Here is a 22,140-nt window from a genome sequence, read left to right on the forward strand (position 1 = left end):
GTAGGCATTTGGTAAATAGTTGGTGATTTGCTTTCTAATTTCCATTTCAGTAGATAAGTTTTTTAGGTAGAGGGATAATAGGACAGGCCTTAAAGAAGACATAGGTGTTCAAGTTCTGGTCCTCATCATGTCCTCCTCTGTGCCATCCTCTGTCTGACCTCCTGTGTCCAGCCAGCGTGATTTAAGACCCCAATCACAGCTACATATGCAGACCATCTGGGGGGCTCTAAAACAGTGTCACTGTTACGGACTGAGGGTTACAACTTCTTTGGATTGCCTTCTTCTTCTTCTTCTTCTTCTTCTTCTTCTTCTTCTTCTTCTTCTTCTTCTTCTTCTTCTTCTTCTTCTTCTTCTTCTTTCTCTCTCTCTCTCTTTCACACACACACACACACACACACACACACACACACACACAGTGTTGCTATATAGCCCAGGCTGACTTTGAACTCACGATCCTCCTGCCTCAACCTCTCAAGTGTTGGGATTACAGCCATGCCCAACTATGTCTGGTTCCTTGAGGTGATTTTGGTGCCCCAATGGGAACTGAGAACCAGAAGACGAGATGATCTCAAAGTCCCTTCTGCTTCTCTCCCCTAGGAATCTTCTCAGCTAAAATTAGCCTCCCCGGCTCATCACCGCGGAGGGCTGGGGAGAGAGAGAGAGAGAGAGAGAGAGAGAGAGAGAGAGAGAGAGAGAGAGAGAGAGAGAGAGAGAGAGAGAGAAAGAGAGAGGCAGCTGGTGCCTTTCCAGCTCTCGAGGTTTTAATTTAGGCTTTGTCCCTGTGGGCTGAGGGAGCAGCGGGGGCTGAGTCAGCAGGTGAGTCATAGCTCCTCTTCGAGGCAGTCTTCCAGGGAGGTGCTCCTGCCTACCCCACCCCCACAGCAGAGCGCTCAGGTTTGCCAAGGTTGGGATCATATGAAATATATTACTTTTTTTTAATGTCTGTTTTTGACTGAGAGCACACACAGAGAGGTAAGGGAATAAATAAATAAAAGTAAGAATGCAAAATATAGTTGGTGCTTGGGCTCCAGTATCCTGTGAAGGGATTAGACAGAGGCACAGAAGTGTGTGAGGGGACTAGGAGCAAAGAGGCGTGAGTTGTTACTACTTTTTTTGGGTGACCTTATAGAGGTCATTTCCTCTTTGGGATCCCTGGGTTTCGAATCTGCAAAACAGTGTGTGCTTGAACGCCTAACTCTCACCTTCCCGAGGGACTCAGCAGTGGCTCAGTGATTCTTACATTTTTAGCCTTCTTCTGAGTTCTAGAATAAGCATTCTGCGGGCTGTCAACCACCCTCCCACACCTACCGGGCACATGGTTTGACAGGTGACTCCAGAGATGCTCCTAGTATAGAAGGCAATAAGTACTGTGTCTACTGGGCCACCAAGAGCTCTAACGTCTAAAAGAGCCCCTCATCTGGAGAATTCTGGGACTAAGAGCGTATTTGAAGAGATTGTTGTGCTGATAGCGCGCTGAAGAAGGAAGGGCACAACTTGGCAGATCAGAGGAAATTTGGGTTCCTGAAAGGAAGGAAAAGTGGGGGCAGGGAGAGCAGGGCTCAAAATCGTCACTACCAGCCTAGTGGCCCTACGAACACAGCGTGGCTTTCTCTCTGGCTTGTTTTTGTGTCCCCAGGAGCGCTCGATGCAAAGGAAACCCTGATGTCTTCTGTTGCTTCCTTCTTTTTGGTCTCAGCTGATTGTTAGCACCAAGGAACTTGGCTTTTTTTTTTCTCCTTTTTTCCATTTTTTTTTTTTAAATGTAGATCTTCCTCAAAACTCGAAAAGGACTATTTTTGAACTCTTAAAAAAGAACATTGAGTTCAGTTTCCTCTCTGTCTTGGCAGGGCTCCTTCCGTTTGTGAGTCCACTCAGAATGCAGTGTGATCACAGTACACACCCTCGGCTTCTCCAGCTGTGGGGGCTCGAGCCACCCTGGGTGGAGTGGGGGCTGAGAGCGGTGTTCTCACATCCTAGGTACCGGCACTGAAGCTGGCTCTGGCCCGGAACCCGGGAGCTGGCAAACTGTTCCAAGGTGAGGAGCATTCCTCGACAGTCTCAGAATCAGAGCATGGGTGCTTAGAGGCATGGAAGCCACCGACGACCTGAGGGCAGCCCATTGAGGCCTGGCCCATTGCCTTTGGGAGGTGGGTGCTCCCTCCAAAGGGTGGGAAGGGTGGGTCTCCTTTCCTCATTCCTGTCACAATGCAAGGGTTTCTAAAACCCAGCTGGGACAAAATCCTTGAGTGAGTCTAGGAGACATTGCTAATCTCAAAGAGTTTGAAGCTGACTCCCAGCGTCCGTCATACATAGGCCACAGGTCAAGACCTTTGCATTGCCAGAGCCTGCTCTGCATAGCAGAACTCACATTTCAGAAGTCACATATTTCTGACCTGTCCTCCTCTTGAGCCCCCAAGGGCAGAGAACGGAATCCATTCGTCCTAGCAGATGGGTGTTCCATAATGTATATCAACTCAATGAGTTAGTGCGTGGACTGTCAACCATGTACCTCTCTTGTGTGACCTCTTGGTCAGTGCATCACACGTTCTGTGGCTTCCGACAGGCTCCTGACATCTCCAGGTACTGAGGCTCCTATGTAAGCACCTCCCTGACCTGGATGGAAGCTCTCACTGTGCCGGAATGTCCCACCTGAAGCTTCCTCTCCCCTAACATGCTGTCCCTAGATCACCCTCACTTGTTTGACTGTGTCTTCCATGTCTTTATTTCCTGTGACCCTATCATTTAATCCAAGTGCCTCTCTTGCCCTCTTCCTGTCCCACTCACAGTGGCACTCTTACTCACTCATTCCATGTCTCACTGGCCTGTGTAGCGCTGCTCCGTGAGGACAGAGTGGTTTCCTCAGCACCTTAATTTTGTTTTCATGAGCACCAAGTCCACAGCTGGGTGCACAGCGGGTAGGAAAGCTGGGTAACTGGGACCGTATGTGAGGGACCTAGTGAAGACTTGGTTCGTGGAAACATCTTATGGAAAGAACATGGAGACCAGAGGCAGCCTGCAGACCCCTCACCTCTCTCTCTGGGCTTTAGAGTCTATCTATCCCTTCCTGGGCAAACTGTCACCTTCTGGTGGGCCGGCCACACCAACACCTCTGTCGATTCAGGACAGCTTGCTTCCAACTGCCTGGTTCTGCTTTTTTACCCAAGGCCAAAAGCCTGGCATCATCTCAGCCCCTTGACTCTCTCCCAGCACTGGGGACAGCTGGTGTCTTGGTGTAAAATGGGGACAATAATAGAATTTACTTCATAGGATTTGTCACGGTCAACAAATCCAGTGCTGTGGTGGAGAGCTGCTTACACAGCACCTGGGACACATTTGTCACTTAGCAAATGTTCCACTGCTACCTTGTAATGGCTGAAGCAGAATGATAGGCACCAAAGGACAGTCAGTTAACGCGGGTGGACACACAGCCTCCCGATCCTTCCCCGCCATTGCAGGGGCCTGGGATCTTAGACAGATCCTAACAGTCTGCCAAGAACAACAAGGAAAATGTTTTCAAGAGTGGGCGCAGACGCTCAGCTCAGCTCAGCTCCGAGGGCTGCTCTGCTGTGGCTCATGCTGGGGCAGGAGCCTGCTCTGACAGCGGTCATTTACTAATCTCGCATGCCCTAATGAGGATAATGTTGTTATGCAGGGACTCAGAGGAGGCCCCAGATAAATACAGCTCCTGGAGAGTAAATAGAGACTGGCAGGGCAAGGTATCTACTCTCTCAGTTGCATAGATTAACCAGAAGTCAAGGGACATGTTGGGGAAGGTAGGTGGTTGAAATATAACAGGCACACCAAAGGATCTGGTATGGCTCTGTTGGCATCTTCCATGACCCACTGAGCCTTGTGAGGCAAACCTGGCTTCTGAGAGGCATGGCTGGGTTCCTGTTGTGACCAGTTGTCCCTTCACTGCTGCTTAAGAGTGACAACCATTCTCTGGATCCTGCCACCTTTGTCCTTCACAGTTTCTTTCTGTTGAGGAAAGGGCTGTCTGGACTAAGAGGCTACCTGCCTGCTCTGTCTGATCTCTCCTCGGGTCCCTGTGATCTGGCTTTCACTGCCACCACCCACAATCACCCGATCACCCGTACACAGTTTAAATCACTGCCCAGCAGTGCTGCCCACAGAGGAAAGCCCCTCCTCTCACGTCCATGCCACTGAGAGCCACGCATAGCACCCTGAGAGGCTGGCAGACTGGGTGCAGCTTTGTCTGGCCTGGGCTTTAGCTCTGCGGTCTCGGGCAGCCTGAAACCCTTTCTGCCTTCTTGGCTCTCTTACAGTCAGTCTGCCTGGCTTCTCACAGTCCTTTGTTCCTTTTCCCACATGTGACTGGCTGATGGGCTCCATGCTAGGCCTGCCTCACTCCATTCCTGAACCCAGACTCTGCTTGCCTCGTGTTCTTCCTGAGGCCTGGCCTCTCTGACCATGTCCAGGTGAGACCTCCTACAGAAAGCTAGGCTATCATGCATGGCTACTTCCATCTGGGTGGCCCATGGAAACTCAGATGGTATGGGTCCCAAACGGAAAACAGTATTTCCTCCACTGCCCTTCTCCTTTATTGAAGACATGGAACCCACTGGGTCTCTGGGGACAACCTGCCTTTCTCCCTACAGTATACAACTCCCAGCTCATCTCTGTCATCCCTCCCCTCTCCTATGCCACTGGTCTGCAGTAATTCCCACATACCACCCACTTACTGAGTCAGGGCACAGTGCAGGCAAAGGGAGGTAGGGTGACAGCTACAGCCTGTAGTGAACCTCAGAGAGATGGGGTGCAGGGTGCATGGAGCAGGGCCTCAGCCGTGGTGGCAGAGAGTCTGCAGTAGCAGACTACACTCAGGCTTGCCTGGGAAGATTCGGGAAGGAAGCGCTCATGAGTGTGGAGAGGACAAATAAGAGGCGTGGGCGTGTCACTCTACAGGCACAGCTGTGTGTGCTCCAAGCCTTATATGAGGTGACTCGGGTAGAATTTGGTGGGAATGTCTAGGACAGGGCTCTCACCCTGTCCCTCCCTGGGCTACAGTCCCATTCCTCTGGGGGAGTGGTCTCACGGTAACAATGGATGGTTTTGTGACCAGGTGTGTTTGAATGGTTTTATATGTATGTATGTATGTATATGTACATGTGCATGCACACATATATATATATATATATATATATACATATATATATATATATATATATATACATAGATATATATTCTCCCCTGATGTCTCTTACCTGCGATGTCACACAGTTCTGCATCAGAGGCATTTGCTAGGGCCTCCTCCAGTTCAGGCTCCAGTGTCACACTCTCCAGCACGGGATCCATTGGCTTCTGCTTGGGGACCCAGATCTTTCCTGCAAACACACAGGGTGCCCATCAGGGTGTGTGGCCACTGTGGGGCCTGCAATCCCTTTCACCAAAGGTTCCGATCTGAGAGCGAATAAATCAGATAAAATGCACCCAGATTATTAAGGGATAGAAGTGACCCGAGTGCAACCTAGCTTCGTGGAACCTTCTATTCTTAAAGGGCCATGCTTAAATGTGGGCAAGGGAGGCACAGCGCAGGGCAGCTATGAGAGTGGTCACTGTGTGTCCACAAGTAGAGACTGTACCAAGGAATTCCAGAAGTTATTACAAAAGATTGCTCCCTGGCGAAGAGTGCCCACTGCTATTGCAGAGGACCCATGTTCATTCTCAGCACCCACGTCCCGCAAATCAAAACCACCCGGGGGACCCAACGCCCTCTTCCAGCTTCTGTGGACACCCAAATTCACACTCCCATTCTCACTTACAAACACACCATTCAAAATCAAAGAAATCTTAAATAAAAAAAAATATCATAGGGCTCATTAAGAGGGAAAACGTCCTAGGGAAATTTTTCGTTAAAAAAAAAAAAATCAAGTTTCAAAGTCATTATGAACACTTTAATTTCATTTCTGGGAAACTGCACATGGTTTGGCCGTGTCCCCCATGCTTGTGCATGGGGAGCCTAGTCCCCAGATTCATAGGTTGAGGATATGTGGAGGTGGGGCTTTGGGGCTTTGGGCGAGGTCATTAGGATTAGTTGAAGTCGTGAGGTTGGGCTCCTGGCATGGCACGAGTGACTTTATAAGGAAAAGAGAAACATGAGCTTCCATGCTTGCTGTGTCACTGAGTGAGCCCCTCCACCACTCCACGTTAGCACGCAGCAAGAGACATCACTCTCCACCGCCGCTCTGCTGCCAGCTTTTGAACTTCTCGGCTATTAGATTTTTTTTTCTTTATAAATTAACTGGTCTGCAGTATTTGGTTCACATAGTTTATGATTACATGTGTGTGTATGTGTGTGTCTGTGTGTGTGTATGTGTGTGTGTGTGTGTATGTGTGTGTGTGTGTGTGGTGTGTGTGTGTGTGTATGTGTGTGTGTATGTGTGTGTGTATGTGTGTGTGTGTGTGTGTATGTGTGTGTGTGTGTGTATGTGTGTGTGTGTGTGTGTGTGTGTGTGTGTGTATGTGTGTGTGTGTGTACTGTTTGGGGGAAGGGCAATCAGAGGGGGAGCCAGAGAAATGGCTGCTTATGCTCTAGGGCCTCACAGAAGTATGGAAACTAGCCTCCAAGATGAAGAGCGAGACAAGGGTACCCAGCTTTATCACTGCTGTTGGAAGTTCTAATAAGAGGGAACGGTCACAAATGAGAGAGAGATAGGTGGAATGTAAACAGAAGAAAATGTTTCAGTTTACAGACAACATGCTCTTATATGGGGGAAAGTCTAAACTTCCATATTCCAAAAGGAAAGGAAAAAAAAACCCTATTCAACCAACCAACCAACCAAAAACCCCATTCCCCTACCTCCAAAAACCTGTTACAAGTAATAAACCCAGTAACAGTTGAGGCAGAGGCTAAAGGCAGTGGTGTTTCTATACACCAGCAACAGAAATATGCAAATGCAATTAGGAAAGCAGTTCACAATAATAATCAAAGAATAAAACACTTGGGAATAAAGTTGAAATACATACACACCAAAACTACAAAGTATTGATTTAAAAACTGAAAACAAAGAATAACTGAAAAAACAAACCTGACTTAATGGATTGGAAAGCTTTGTCGTATTAAGGCATCAACACCACAAAAAGCAGCCTGTAGATTCAACACGACCCCCATCAAAGCCCCAGAAGTCTTCTTCACAGACACAGAAAAGCAAAGGCACACAAACAACCACAATGATTCCCCAAAAGAGCAGGAAGAGGAGCCTCATGCTCACCGGTTTCAAAGCCTCACCACTAAGCTAAGGACATGCCGGTATGGAAGAGTGGGCACAGCAATCAACAGAGTCGAGAGGCTAGAAATGAAATCAAACACATATGCCAAACTTTTGTCAGCTCATCAACAAACACTGCATGTCTGTTCAGCAAGTGTTGGGCCACTAGATGCTCTCATGTCGAGGAACGGAGTCTGGCGGACGCCTACCTCACACTATATGCAAAAACGAAACCCAAATGGACCAGCAACCTATCAGAACTAGAACTGAGACATTTTAAAGAAAACAAGAACACAGTTAGAATCAGCAACTGAATCTTGTGATAGCCACAGGCACTGAAAGAGATCATCTTGGGCTTTGTCCACAGTTGAAAGTCTCAAAGGATATGATGAAGAAAGGGCAAAGCCAATTTTCGGAGTGAGTAAAGTGTTCATGGGTCATATATTTGATAAAAGTCTGGTATCAAGAATGGATAAATGGGCTGGTGAGGTAACTTGACTCGTAAGGGCCGTTGTTCCCCCAAGCCTGACAACCTGAGTATAGTCCTTGGAATTCACACCGTAGAAGGAAAGAAACAACTGCTGTCCTCTGACTTAGGCATGCATGCATGCATACACACACACACACACACACACACACACACACACACACACACACACACACACACAGAGGCATGCAGATGATCACACAAATAAATACATGGAATAAAATTGAAGAATACAGAAATAACTTTGACAACTCATCAACAAAAAGCCAAATGGCCCAACTTAAAAATAGGCAAATTATTCAAGTAGACATTGCACCAGCCTAAGCTAGCTCTGAAGGATTAAATTCTCAGTAAAGCCTGGGCTAACACTGTGAGATACCAGTTAGAAATGGAGGAACTCTGGCCCTGGCCCCTCTGTAAAAAAAAAAATCATTACTTATTTAACCCATAGGAATTTCAACTAACATTAATTACATTCTTCTAAAAAATATTATTTTGGTTGAATTACTTTGTTTTGGCTGAATGGGTGTCTGTACACCACGTGTATGCTTGGTGCCCCTGGAGGCCAGAAGAGGGCATTGGATCCTCGGGAAATGGCGTTACTGACAGGTGTGAGTCACTGTGTGGGTGCTGGGAATTGAACCTGGGTCGTATGGGAGGAGAGCCAGGACTCAACCTCTGAGTCATCTCTCCAACCCCAGTTACATCGTTCTTGATGATGCTGATGGACCTTTTAAGCTTGTTGCCATATGAAAACATCCTAGCCCCTCTGCTGCTCCCTTAGGTCTGCTGCTGACTCGCTCACAGCCTCAGTTTCCCTAGCTTTCAAATGGTAGGCGAGACTATGGGAGCCAGAGAGCTCTGTATATGGCACAAGTAAGTCCTTGGGTGAAAACACCGCTAGAGCTCACATTTTTTGTTGGGTCCATTCAGCAAACCTCCTGCCCATCATCACTGCCCACCCTCTCCATAGTCTCGGCCCAGCACTCTTCCAAGTTTCATGGTCTGCTTGCCTCCTTGATCTCCCAGTTTTCCGGAGAGCCTGAAATGGTTGGGATCCATAGGGACCCAGGGCCTGTGATGGATGGAATCCCTCCTCAGTGTCTGCCTCTTTGTGCGTGCACATTCTACCATTTATCAGGCAGTCACACAGCAACAGGTGCTGTGCTGACAGCCAGAGGGTTACAGAGGAGAGAGTTCTAGACACAGAACCTGCTTCAGTATGCTTATGTTCTTGTGGGTGGGACGGTGGGAAGGACTGAAAAGGGAATCAGCTGCACCGTTAATTAAAACAAATGCTTCGATTCAATAAATATTCACTAGGCACCTTTTATGTGCAAGGCGTTAGTCAGGTGCTGGAGGTGTGACAAGATACAGGGCATTTGTGGATCCTGTGCTAAGGCAGTGGAGTGGTATACATTCATCACCTTTGCCTTATACTCAATCCATTCTCTGCTCAGCCCTACTGAATGCTAGCCCCTGTGCTAGCTGGGGCCACTAGGTAGCCCATGTCTCTACTCTCAAGAAGATTAGCTTGAGAGGAAAAGATGATAACGGGGAAGGTGCAGATAAAGACACACTCAGGTCTCTGAGATAGGAAATATCCAAGAGGGGAGTGGAGGGTGATGGTACATCTTATCAGAGGAGATGGAGGCAATGTTCCTTAAAGAGGTCAGTATGTACAGAACAGATTAGTCATGGCTAATGCTTGCTGTGCACTTGCTGTGCACCAGGGTGGGGTGTAAGAGCTTTATATGCATCTCTGACCCTCTGGTAGCCTGGGAGACTGGGATGCTATTTTCTTCACCCTGATTTGCTAGAAGAGGAATAGAATTCATTCACTGAGCTCTCACTGCTAGCAGGACCTGGGCTCTAGGCTGTTTCCAACTACTGCATCTCCTGCTAGACAGTCAGACACAGCCCTAAGGGCAAGGAGATGGACATCAGGGAGAGTATAACATCCCTGTAGTAAAAATGCCTGTACGTTCTGAAGATCAGAACTCAGACTTCTGGTCTACCCTATTCATTGCCCTTCTGCTCCACAGGGTCTGCAGGCGACAGGGCAGAGAGTAGGAGCCATAACATGCAAGTAGATGATCTAAAGGGAAAGGGAAGACCTGAAGGGTAGAGTGTCATGGAGAGCTTCTATGCATCCCTCCCCCTGCCCTGGAGACTTCTAGATGGCTTGTTTCTGTCAAGAGCAGAGGATTTTGAGAGAAGAGATGAAGGATGGATGTTACCATTGCCAGAAAAAGAGAGACTTTAGAGGAGGCAGAGTTAGGACAGAGGGATTTGGACTATGCACCTTCATCCTCATTTACACAGACTGGTCCTTGTTTAGGCCTCCTGGTTTGACGTTATTAGTAACAGCTTCCTCTTTCCCTCAAAAGTATCTAGGTTTCAGTGAAAAATAGCCAATGCAACCTAAGTAAAGGGAATTTGGGGAGACACTTTGGTTGTCTGAGTAAGTCTTTTTCCTCAGATTAACCCCAACTGATTGAACACACATCACAGATGATGTTTTGGGAACAGGGATGGTTTGCTGTTTAGACGGGAAGGACACAAGAGAGGCCCGGGCACATTTGGCCCAACACAGGGTGGGACACACAAGTAGCCCTGTGTGATGCCCCAGGAAGGACATGCTCATGAGAGCCGTGCTGTTTAGTACCTCGTTTCTCCCCTGTGTAGGGAACCAGATCTTCTCGGTCCTTAAATTCCTTCGCTTGCTTTTCCAAGTGGTCCAAAAGCTCCTCTCTTTTAAAGGGGCCTGTGGGTGCTTTGGTGGTCTGATCCTTCTGCCTCAGGCCTGCAGGGAGCAGTGCATTCTAAGATGGGGGTGGTGGGTGAGAAAGAGAGAGAGAGAGAGAAGGAGAAAGAGAGAGAAAGAGAGAGCAGTCAGCAGCTATAGGCACGCAATTCTCCAGAAACACAACACAGACCAGCAGGGCCTCAGAACTGGAGAATCCAGCCAAGTCCTTTCCTTTTCTATGCAAGGAACCTGAAAGCTAGAGAAGGGATGGGACTTGTTCCCGGTCACAGGGCACTTAAGGAGCAGAGAGAAACTGTGGGGCTCAGTCCTCCAGTGCTCCCTACCTACAGCACTTTTTAAACATGTGGGGTTAACTGACAGGGCAGCCAACACAGGCTGAGCATAGATTCTTGGAATTGGGTATTTGAGTACAAAATTATATTTGCTACAATGTGGTTAGTGATCCAAGAGAGGCTGAAGGGAGCTTGGGAGGGTCTTGGATGGAAAATGACTTATGAAGAAGGGAGACCCCCAACAAGCCTGAGAAAATCAGCTCAACAGCAGTACAACGTAGGCCAGACACACTCAGTCCCCAGGCTCTGTGGCCTAAGAAGCCTTGTGCGTCTGGTGGGGTGTGCTCATGAGAACTGATTGTTAAATATTTTGAACGTTGCCTCTGGAGATGGATTTCTCAAGCATGATAGTATTAACCCAGTTGCTATGTTCTCCTCTTCAGACATGGGCAGCTCACTGTCAAAACAGATTCCTCGTTAGGGGGATTTTGACCATTTGAATTGGTTTCACCCTAAGTCAGTCCTTAGCATTTCAAGAATCAAAGACAACGAGAGTTCCAAGGATGCTTAGAGACTATACAACCCTTCCTCCAAGGGGAAACTGAGGCCCAGAGCACAGATTGCCCAAGGGGTTTTGGGGATTGGTCATGAACAACCCCAGGGTATTCCCTCAGGTGTAGGGAAGAGGCAGACTAGATTGCTAATCCTCTTGCACTCTGTGGCCCCTGGCATTCAGAGAGCTAGAAGGGGGATGCCTCAGAGGAGGTGTGCAATCTTTGCTGCACCCCAAAATTGCCTAGATTTGTGTCACTCTTAACTCAAATATGGGTTCCCCTGAAGAGCTTATACCTTTTTTACTCTCCAAATTCTTTCCTGAAGACCCCTTGAGGAGAGGATGAGAGATACATGGGGCAGGCATGCTCACAGGGCTGAGACTTGGAAGAGAGCCACAGGTTATTTATGATGTACTTCCTTACTGTGTAACACCTGCTGTGGTCTCAGTAATAGTGGGGTGGGCCCCTCCATTAGGTCACAAGGATCTACACATTGCAAGGCTGGGAAGTAAGTAAGTTCCTCAATAGGAGCTGAGATACATGCAAAGGGATGTAGACCAGAGGCCACAGAGACACTGGGAACTGGGGTATTTTGTGTGAAGAGGACCAGTATGCAGAGAACCAAACTTGGGGTGATTTGAGGTCAAGGACAGGATATAAATGATGCCACAAGAGTCACTGCTCTCCTACGGCAGCAGTTCACAGACAGCACTCACTGTGGTGAGCAGGGCAGGTGGCTCTCCCAGATGAGCCACTTCTGCTGCAGGTATAGGTCACATGACACTTTCTAAAGCGAGATGTGGGAGTCATTCCTTCTATCCCATGGCAGGGGACACTTAACTGCCTGCCATGTCTGTCTATGGCTATTCATAGTGGGTGACCCACGCCAACCATTAGTGGGTGACACACCTACTTTGTGACAGGTCTGCGTTCCTCGGTTGAGGCTACATCAGGCCTAAGGCCTGCCATGGACTAATGGTGGTGCAACTGAATGGTGCATTAACCAAGCCACCCTGACCTTCATGTACAATGGTTTCTATGGTGACAGAATGTGACAAATGATAAGGGTGATTGTCTCACACAAATTTGGGTGAAGTTAAAATTAGACAATGTGAAATGTTGCCCTGCACTGATCTATTAAATGTCCCCACATGATAGCTTCCCACTCTTGTTTTGTCACCAGGTAAGATACAATTCAGCAGGAGGCCAGTCATCCAAGATGGGTAACAGAAAATAAGTTATTCAGATATGTTTTAGAATCCAAGAAATCCAGACACCAAATATGAAATGAGTTAATTTCTGAAGCTAAGTGCCTGATGGTCGTCCCTTCAAGGGCACAAAGGGATTTTTCTCTCCATAATGGTTTATTTACTTTATTATTGTTTTGCCTTTCTCTTTCTCCTCCTCCTCTCCTTCTTCCCCTCCTCCTTATTTATTATTATTATTATTACTACTACTGCGACTATTCCTACTCCTACTATTTTTATTACTATTTAAAGCAGAGTCTCATTCTGTAGCCAAGAGCTGTGTTCAGTTTGTCCCCCTTCAGCATCCTCAGTGTTGTAATTACAGATGTGTGTCACCCCACCAGGGTACCACAGAGGATTTTAATGGCAGGAATGGGTTGGGGTTCTATTGAGATGAAAGAAACCCGTGAGGTTGGAAAGGGGTTTCAAACTAGATCTTGCAGCCAGATAACCCTGGCTTAGCCAGGGCCGTGTCTCCACCTTGGTATCATGGTGTGTGAAGCTGGACAACAGAGTCACGGAAAGTGTCCTAATGCTCTGGTTGTAGTTGTTATGGTTTCTACCCCATTAGAGTCAGTAATCTGACTGCCTCTGCCTCCCAAGTGCTGGGATTAAAGGCGTGTGCCACCACACCCCGCAAGAAGCTAAATTTTAAAGCCCCAGATTTCAAAAGTATTTTCTAATGATTCCTAGCTCATCGACTTCCTAAAGTACACTATGACCATGCCTGCCTTACTAGGGCTCAAAGCTTATTTTCTTTCCATTAAAGGCCACATTGACCAAATATCACAGCATCTTCAGTTAAAATCAAAGAGAGTCACATCTTTTAAAAGTCTTAGTTATTTATCACTTTATCTTGTTCTCAAAAACAGCACATGACCTCACAGTGTATGTAAATATTAACCCAAAGTAGATCAAAGACCTCAATGTAAAGGCTGAAGCTATAAAAACCCAGAAGGTGCTGCAGACACAGCGCGGACATAAATCTCCTGACTCCGCGTTAGGCAGTGGTTTCTTAGATATGACACAAAACAATGAGCAACAGAAGGAAAAAAATAGATGTCCTAGATGGACTTCACCAAAATTAAAAACATTTGTGCTTCAAAGGACACTGGCAAAGAGGCATGCTGGGAGAAATGCTTGTAAATCACATATCTGATATCCACAATATCCAGAGTGCATGCACTTCTCTTGGGACTCGATAATAGAGGACCAAAACCAACCAACCAACCAACCAACCAAACAAACAAACAAACAAGCAATTTAAAGAATGGTCAAAGAAGCTGAATTGTTTTTAAAGAACATACAACAATCCTGATGAGGGGCTGGAGAGTCGGCTCAGTCAGTAAAACACTCGCTCCTCTGTAAGGGGGAGGAGCTTTGAGTTTGATCCCTAGGGTACAATGAGTCCTTGAGCATCTGCGGTCCCCAGTGACTGGGAGGCAGAGACAGAATGGTTCCTGGAGCTTGCTGGCCAGCCACCTAGCCTAACTGGAGAGTGCCAGGTTCACTGGAGACCCTGCTGCAAAAAGATAGGGTGGATGTGCTTATGAGCAGCATTTATTAGACTGGGGGGCGTTGTTAATACAGAAATAAAAAGAAAGAGATGGAGTGAGGGGGCACTAAGAGGAGTTAGAGGAAGGGGGTGATGGATTAATGTGCTGAATACACTTTGTATAAATGTATGGACCATCCATAGAACTAAATATATTGCTAAAAAATAAGGTGGAAAGCAAATGAGGAAGACCTCAGACATTGACCTCTGGTTGCCACACGCACACGTATGAACGTGTATACACATATACTGCCTACATGCAAAATAAATAGATTAAAAATTTTAATTATAGGACATTTCTGGTCAGTTGGGTGTCACAATGCATGCCTTCAATCCCAGCTGATGTTGGAGGATAGAGAGTCTGAAGCACTCGGGACTATGTAACAAGACCCTGTCCCCAATCAAACGGAAAGCCTATCTCACAGACATCCAGTAAGTTCATTAGATACTCAGCACCACTAGCCACCAGGGAAATGCAGCTCACACTGGGCAGGCACAGTCAAAAGCACAAGTGTCAGCGAGAATGTGGTGAAACCGGAGCTGGGCTGCTGGCCAAGAATGTGAGATGCTATGGTCTCCTTGGAGAGCAGTCTGGCAGTTTCTGAAAAAAGCTATACATAGAATTGCCATATGACCCAGAAACCTCACTTAGGGATGGAAAAGCATCCGAGCCATAGGCTAGCCCCAAAATGTGTACACAGATATCCATAAAAACATGACTAATAATGGTCCAAAGGATGGACCAATACATGTTAAATTCCATTAACTGATGGATGGATAAGTAAAATGTGGTAGATCTATGCTACTGAACACTAGTGAGCCATGAAAAGGAATAGAGTACCACAACATGAGCAAGCCAGAGAAGATGCTAAGTGAAAGAAGCCAGGAACAAAAGCCATGATTATATGTATGATTCCTGGGATGGAAGCCTCAGCACCTACAGAGCCAGGGCCTCCTAATGTGGTTGGTGGGAATGACAACCAGGCCTGCTTCAAGGGGTCTCAGCAAGACTGAGGCTGAGGCAAGTTTATTGCAAGCTATCAGTCTTCTTATTCTCTTATCAGAAACAGAATATAATGGCGGCTGCCAAGATCAATGCAATGGTAGATGTCAGGATACAATGGTGTTTGCAAGCTATACAGATAATATAAAACGAATGATAAAGACTAATTGTTCTGGCAAGCCTCTATATGCTTTGCTGATTTCTAGGGAACACAGGCTGCCTGGATGCTTCATTACCTGAGGGAGTGCCTCAGTTTCTCAGGAATTGGAAGGCACACTGTGCCCCAAGAGTCATGTACTCTAAGCTGAAAAACCATTGACGTATGTATGCCTCTCCAGGCAGCTAGAACAGGCCAGCTCCATGATCCCCCACAATGTGATGTGCAAAATAGTCCAGTCTATAAGACAAAAAAAAATTGCTTAAATGGTAGCTCCAGGGCTGGAGCTAAGAGGCTGACCGTGTTCCCAACCCCCAAGCCACACTCTGAAGCCCCAACTCCCAATATGACTGTATTTGGAGATAGGATCTGTGTGGAAGTGATAGAGGTTACATGAGGTCATGAGGTAGAACAGGATTAGGGTCCTTCCAAGGAGAGACATCACAGATTGCTGTGTGCCCCTCCCCAGCCACCTGTCACAAGAGGACATAGCGAGAGGCAGCTGATCCCAAGCCAGAACGAGGTCCCCCATAAGAAATCCACCTTGCCAGACCCCAGACTGGGCCTTCCGAGCCCCCGGGACTCAGAAAATATGGTTCTAGTGCATACGTCCCACAGTCTGCAGTGCTTCATGACAGCAGCCTGGCCTCAGCTCAGAAGGGTGGGCTGAGCAGCAACAGCAAGTGAGGAAGAGGCTCCTTTCTGAGGTGATGAAAGTGTTTTCAGATTGACTACATTGAAGGTTGGATGGATTTAAACACCGAATGGTCTACTTTAAATGGGTAAATTGGATGGTGTGTGAATTACATCTAAAGAATGCTATTCCCACCCACCCACCCCCACCCCCAATAGGAAAATATTATCAAAACACCCAAAGCAACGCAACTAACTCACGCAGTCTGGGGATGCTGAGAAGTGAGGCTGGTCTCAGGCTAGTCACCAGCAGTGATGCTGGGACTGGCTAGGTCAGAGCCAGCTGGATCGAAAATGCTGCCGTATCCCACAGTGTGATGTGCCGTGGGATAGAAATGGACCACAAAGGAGATAAGAGAGCGAGTGAGAGAGAGAGAGAGAGAGAGAGAGAGAGAGAGAGAGAGAGAGAGAGAGAGAGAAATTACTGTTTTGGATCACCTTCAATGCTTAGGGTTCAAGCCTGGCTCTCAGACACAGGCCAGCCAGTGTGGGGAAGCGCCCCCATCAACATCTTGGTGGCAAGTAGAATGTCATGACCATGTATATGTAGAACTTATCTTTCATTGCCTTTTAAGAAACGGACTCGACAAACATCTACTGAGTGACCGTTACTAGTGTGCTCAGACAGTGCTTAAAGAGAAAGCATCATGACCCAGGCAAGTGGAGCAAAGACATTGGGAGGTGACAGGGGTGGAGCCAACATTGAACAGAAATCTCAGCCACTCATGGTCCTTCCCTCATGACAACTTGGTCAAGGCCCTGAAGGGGTCATGTCACCGAGCAGTGAAGCACAACCTGTTACCAGTCTGTATGTCACCTGTAGTGGTAGATTCTATGATGTCTGCAGGCAAAGGGGAGCCATTTGTCTCCAAGGAAGCCCAGCCTTCTGCAAGTGCCTAAAGTAAGCTGGCTGCATGAGCACACTGGCCTCACCACAGGGGCCAGCCTTCTGTATTAGACGGGAAAGTGTGTGTGGATTTAAGGAATGGATAGATAGGCCCTCTCTGATAGCCACTTAGAATGGCAGCTGTGGGACCCCTGTGGATGGTGCTGACTGTGCACCCAACTTCAGCAAACTAATGGCATCCACAGATATGGATGGTCTGATTAAACCTGCTTATTATAATGGGAACTCTTTTGATTTTAAAATATGGACATGTAATCTAAAATCTCGAGGGCAAATAAAACACATTTAAAAAAGGCTTCAGCCTTGGCCACCAGGTTGCCAGGTTTGATCTAAGTTTGCCACCAGACTAAAACTCCACACAGAGGAAGTCATTGCATCATTTAGTGTAGGTGTCTGCTCACTCCTGGCACTCGGTTAGGGAAAGAGGTACACATTCGTTTTTAATTAAAGATGCTTTTAAGCTATGAGTGGTAGTGCAGATAAATGGTTTTTAAATTATAGAAGCAAGTAATTACTCCTGTAATCCCAGCACTTGGGAGGCAGAGCCAGATGGATTTCTGAGTTCAAGGCCAGCCTGGTCTATAGAGTGAGTTCCAGGACAGCCAGGACTGCACAGAAAAACCCTGTCCCGAAAAACCAAAAAAAAAAAAAAAAAAAAAAAAAGCAAAAGTTTAATATATTTTTGGAAAAATTATAGAAAACTAACTACATTTCCTATGGTACTTTTTAAATATTTATTTTTAATACAAAGTCTTAAACTTACTATTTAGCCCAGGCTAGCCTCAAACAAGCATTCTTCCTGCTGCAGCCCCCCACTCCCACCCCAAGTTCCTGGGATTCCAGGTGTGTACCACAACATTTTGGGCTCTTTAACCATCAACTTCCTGTCAAATACCGGCCTCAGATGTGCAGCGCCTTAGTCTGACCTTCACATCTGCATGCTGGAGTCTAGGCATCCAAAGGACAGCAGAGATCCACAGAGTCTTTTCTGGGATGCTAGTGGTTCTCACGCCCTGCAAACTGGCATCCTCGAGCCTTGCAGCCGTCATTTCTATATGCAGTCAGAAGCCTCCCAGGCTAGATCACTTAAGATGTGAGCATGTGCAAACCTGTCCAGGCACACAATGCACTAAAACAAAGGACGAAGACTCCTGAAAACTCTGTTACGAAGTCTCAAAAGATCTTTTCCACTAACGATTTCAGGCTTAAAAGCCACAGGGCAGGAGGCCCAAGCTTGCATACAAATGACACTGTTTATAAGGAGTGTGCTCTGCAGACCTCTGCCAATGGATGGTTAGCCATGCACAGAATGGTCCTTAACTTGATTCTCCACGGTAACGAAAATAAACTATTGAATTACTTTTGCCAAAGAAATCAGTTATGTCTTAAAGGGGCGGTGGGGGTGAGTGTGTGATGTGCATAGCATGCCTTCATTGGGCTGGGTACTGCTGTTCTATGACTAAGTCCTAGAACCTCCCACATTAGAGGATAGGGCAGGCAGTCTAGCCTCCAGGATGGGTGCTGGGGAGCACTGAGAGCTGGGAGGGGAGGACCTCGCTGAGGTCACATGCTGGTCAGTCCAAGCCTCCCTTGACAAAAGGACCATCCGTCATTGTCATCTTCATTGTGCCTTAGGACTAGCCAGGTGGGCCCAGCAGGAGAGCCAGGTGCTAGGCCATGTTACCCTGTGGCTCTGAGTTTCAGATTTTAGCGATTTAACAAATCAAAAATATTCAGGTGCACTAAACTGTGTGCCAGGCAGTTTTCAGGGTTCTTTGTCTCTCTGTTGTTTCTTTTTCTTGTGTATGCATGTATCACTGTATGACGGGTGTGTAAGTGTGCGTATGTACTAGCATGCATCTATATCTGTGTATGTGAGTGCGTATGCGTGTGTAAGAGACCAGAGGCTGATTCTGGATGTCGTCTTCAGTCACTTCAGCCTACTTTTTGAGACAGAGCTTCTCACTCATTCAACTTAGAGCTCATGTGGCCATTCAGACTAGCTTCGAGCAAGGCCCCTGGATCCACCAATATCTGCTCCCCAGCCCACAGTACCAGGATAACAAGCATCCGTGGTCAGATGGGTGGGTGCTAGGGACCTAATCTCAGGTCCTTCTGCTTGCACTGGAAGCACTTTATCTGATGAGTCAGCTTCCCGGCACCTAAGGTCCTTTTGACATAACCATATGTATGTATGTATGTATGTATGTATGTATGTATGTATGTATGTGAAACAAAAAACAAAACAAAACAAAACTAAAAAAATTAAGGACTCTATGGCTCAAAGAAATACAGAAACTTGGAATTTTTTTATTTGGTTTTAAGTGTCTCAATAAATTGCCAATGTTTTAAAACCAGGGCCTGTACAGGAAAAAAAAAACAGATTTCCTGGACCTCTCAAAAAGTTTTCTGGCGTGCCGGGGGTGGGGGGGGGGGGTGGCGCACGCCTTTAATCCCAGCACTCGGGAGGCAGAGGCAGGCAGATTTCTGAGTTCAAGGCCAGCCTGGTCTACAAAGTGAGTTCCAGGACAGGCAAGGATATACAGAGAAACCCTGTCTCAAAAAACCAAAAAAAAAAAAAGAAAAGAAAAACAAAAGTTTTCTGGCGCAGCAGTGCTGAACTTGAGTGATGCGCATGGCGTCAATCCACAGAGCTAACAGCAGGAGTCCTTCAGACAAATCCCCCCTGACCTCAGTCCCTAGCATTCCCTATTGTCTCTGAGATGCAGGTTATCAGCGGCAGATGCTGTTCCCTCCTCCAAGACTGTGGTCTAAGACATTTCTTTTTCTGTACAGTGAATCTCTTTAGACACTGTGGATTCCACTGTATCCAAGTCCTTTCAAAGGTGGGAAAAACAAAATATGCGCCATGGTGGCCAGGGATTCCTTTCTTTCATCTACCATCTGCTTCCCCCACCTGGCGCTGCCGCCGTGGGTATCTGGGTTGCCTGCCGGAGGGGAGGGGTGGGAGGTGCTCAGGGGAGAATAGACTAAGGCTGAGAAGTCGGCTCCAGGCTTGAGGCTGAGAGGTATCTTTATCTTTTTAAAGACAGTCTGGGTCAAAGGAGACGAGATGTAAAGATCTGACTGATGTGGGGAAGTAGGTACTGTGTGCATTCTCCCTCTGCACCAATAGAGAAGCCACAGAAGTAGAAAGCAAGTGTCCTGTGTCCTGCTCAGGAGGTGCCATGCTGGTGGGCAGCGAGGCTCCAGGTGTTGAGCGGCTGACAGCCTGCAGAGTGGGAGGATGTTGAACCTAAGGGGTGAAGGAAGGGCTCTGGTTCTAGCAGTGGAGAAGAGGAGGCACTAGGAAGCATGGAGAATGGAGATGGGTGAGGAGAGGTGTCGGGAGACAAGGGTGGGGTGGGGACACCGAAGCCTGGCCTGACTCTCACCCTCCATTCTGCACACACTGCTGGGCAGTGTTTCTAAGGATGAGAGCCTATTTTTAGAGGAGAGATTTATTTCTTTCCATTCCAACTGTTTACTTCTGTCCCGTGCTTGCAATTCTGCCCGTTTGTGTTACAAGACAGCACCACAGCCCATGGACCAAACTTGGCTGCTCCCAGGATGGCCAAGCGAGCCCCATGCCCTATAGGATTTGATCTGGGTCATGGGAGGGAGGGTGTGTCATTCTGTAGAGTCAGACTCAGAAGGAGTCCTGAGGTGTGACCAGAAGGCCCAGGTCCTCCTAGTAACCCAGCTGCTGACCTAGGGGTGTGACCCTTGGTAGGGTTTTTTTTTTCCTCCTCTCTTGGGTTCATGGTCTTGTCAGTGCTAATTTTTCATCACTGCAATGGTCATGTGACTTATGGGACTGGTATGATGGTGGCTTGGTCAAAGACAACACCAACCAAACAGTATATGTCCAGAAGGATGCGACAGTCAGGGTCTCCTGCATTTTGTACACTCGTGTGTATGTGTGTGTGTATGTACACATGTGTGCATGTCTCTGTGCATATGAATATGTGAGCAAATGTGTATGTGATGTATAGGTGGATGCATGTGCCTACACGTGAGTGTGCATGTGTACGTTTGTGTGTTCGTGTAGATGTTTGCATGTATGTATGTGTTAATGGCTCCAAGTGCCTTTGCAGCTCTGGGTGGCTCCTCCATCATTTCTCTCTACAATTTGAGGCCCCTTGTTTTCAGAACCCTTGACACATAAGCCCAGACAGGACCTGCTGAACCCAGTCTACGGTTTAATAACAGTAGGGTTCCTCACATTACCCCAGCCCCATCTGTAGAAGGGCATGGATTCCTGCCGCCATGATGCTCGAGCACAGGATCTTTGTGGAGGTTTTATGTGACAATCTTCATGAAATGCTGAGCCCCCAGCATGCAAGAGCCTGTCTGTAGACTCATATTACCTCAGGCCTTGAGGACAGCCCACTTCCACTCATGTTTGTGTGTTGATACTGTGTCACCAATTCCTAACAGCTGACTTAAAAATCAACTCTTAGGCTCCAGTGTCTTTATAATGTTGAGATTAATCTACCTTCTCTCCTGCAAACATGTTCAGCCTTTCAAAAAGATAGTCATTTTCCCCTCAAAGTCTCATTAATAAGCAATATTAATATTTTTTCCTTCATATATTTTCACTGTGTGTATGTGTGTGTGTGTGTGTGTGTGTGTGTGTGTGTAAGCATGACTGTGCTGGTACCCTAGCCTGCCTGTTCCTATATGTGTAGAAGCCAAAGTTATTTATTGACTTGGGGTCTCTCCCTAAACACGGTTAGGTTGGCTGGCCAACGAGCTCCAGGAATCCATCTCTGGCTCCCGTTTCTCACCCGCAAGGACTAGGAATTCAAGAAAGAGTCTCCCTTCCTGGTATTTTTTTTTTATTGGCCTCTGGGAATCAAAATCAAGTCCTCATTCTTCTGAGGCACTCAACGCTCATTCCTCCAAGGCTCAATTTCTGCATCTTAAGATGGAGTTACATCCTGTCCTGGCTAGTTTTGTGTCAACCTGACACAGGCTGGAGTTATCAGAGAAAGGAGCTTCAGTTGAGGAAATGCCTCCATGAGATCCAACTGTAAGGCATTTTCTCAATTAGTGATCAAGGGGGAAAGACCCCTTGTGAGTGGGACCATCCCTGGGCTGTAGTCTTGGTTCTATAAGAGAGCAGGCTGAAGCAAGGGGGAAGCAAGCCAGTAAGAAACATCCCTCCATGGCCTTCTGCATCAGCTCCTGCTTCCTGACCTGCTTGAGTTCCAGTCCTGACTTCCTTGGTGATGAACAGCAACGTGGAAGTGTAAGCCAAATA

At 47.2% G+C, this 22,140-nt stretch overlaps 1 protein-coding gene across 1 annotated transcript in view; it reads right to left on the reverse strand.

Annotated features, from left to right (window-relative positions):
• The window catches only part of Tmod1 (tropomodulin 1), a 75,346-nt gene that overhangs the window by 26,219 nt on the left and 26,987 nt on the right, over window positions 1–22,140 (reverse strand). Inside the window, exons 3-4 of the mRNA XM_021160876.3 lie at window positions 10,385–10,541; window positions 5,226–5,345 (exon numbers count right to left, since the gene is read on the reverse strand). Coding sequence (XP_021016535.1) covers window positions 5,226–5,345; window positions 10,385–10,541 — 277 coding nt within the window. The remainder of the gene's footprint in view (window positions 1–5,225; window positions 5,346–10,384; window positions 10,542–22,140) is intronic.

Source organism: Mus caroli, unplaced genomic scaffold (assembly GCF_978045245.1).
Source record: "Mus caroli unplaced genomic scaffold, Mus_caroli_1 scaffold_6, whole genome shotgun sequence".
NCBI lineage: Eukaryota > Metazoa > Chordata > Mammalia > Rodentia > Muridae > Mus > Mus caroli.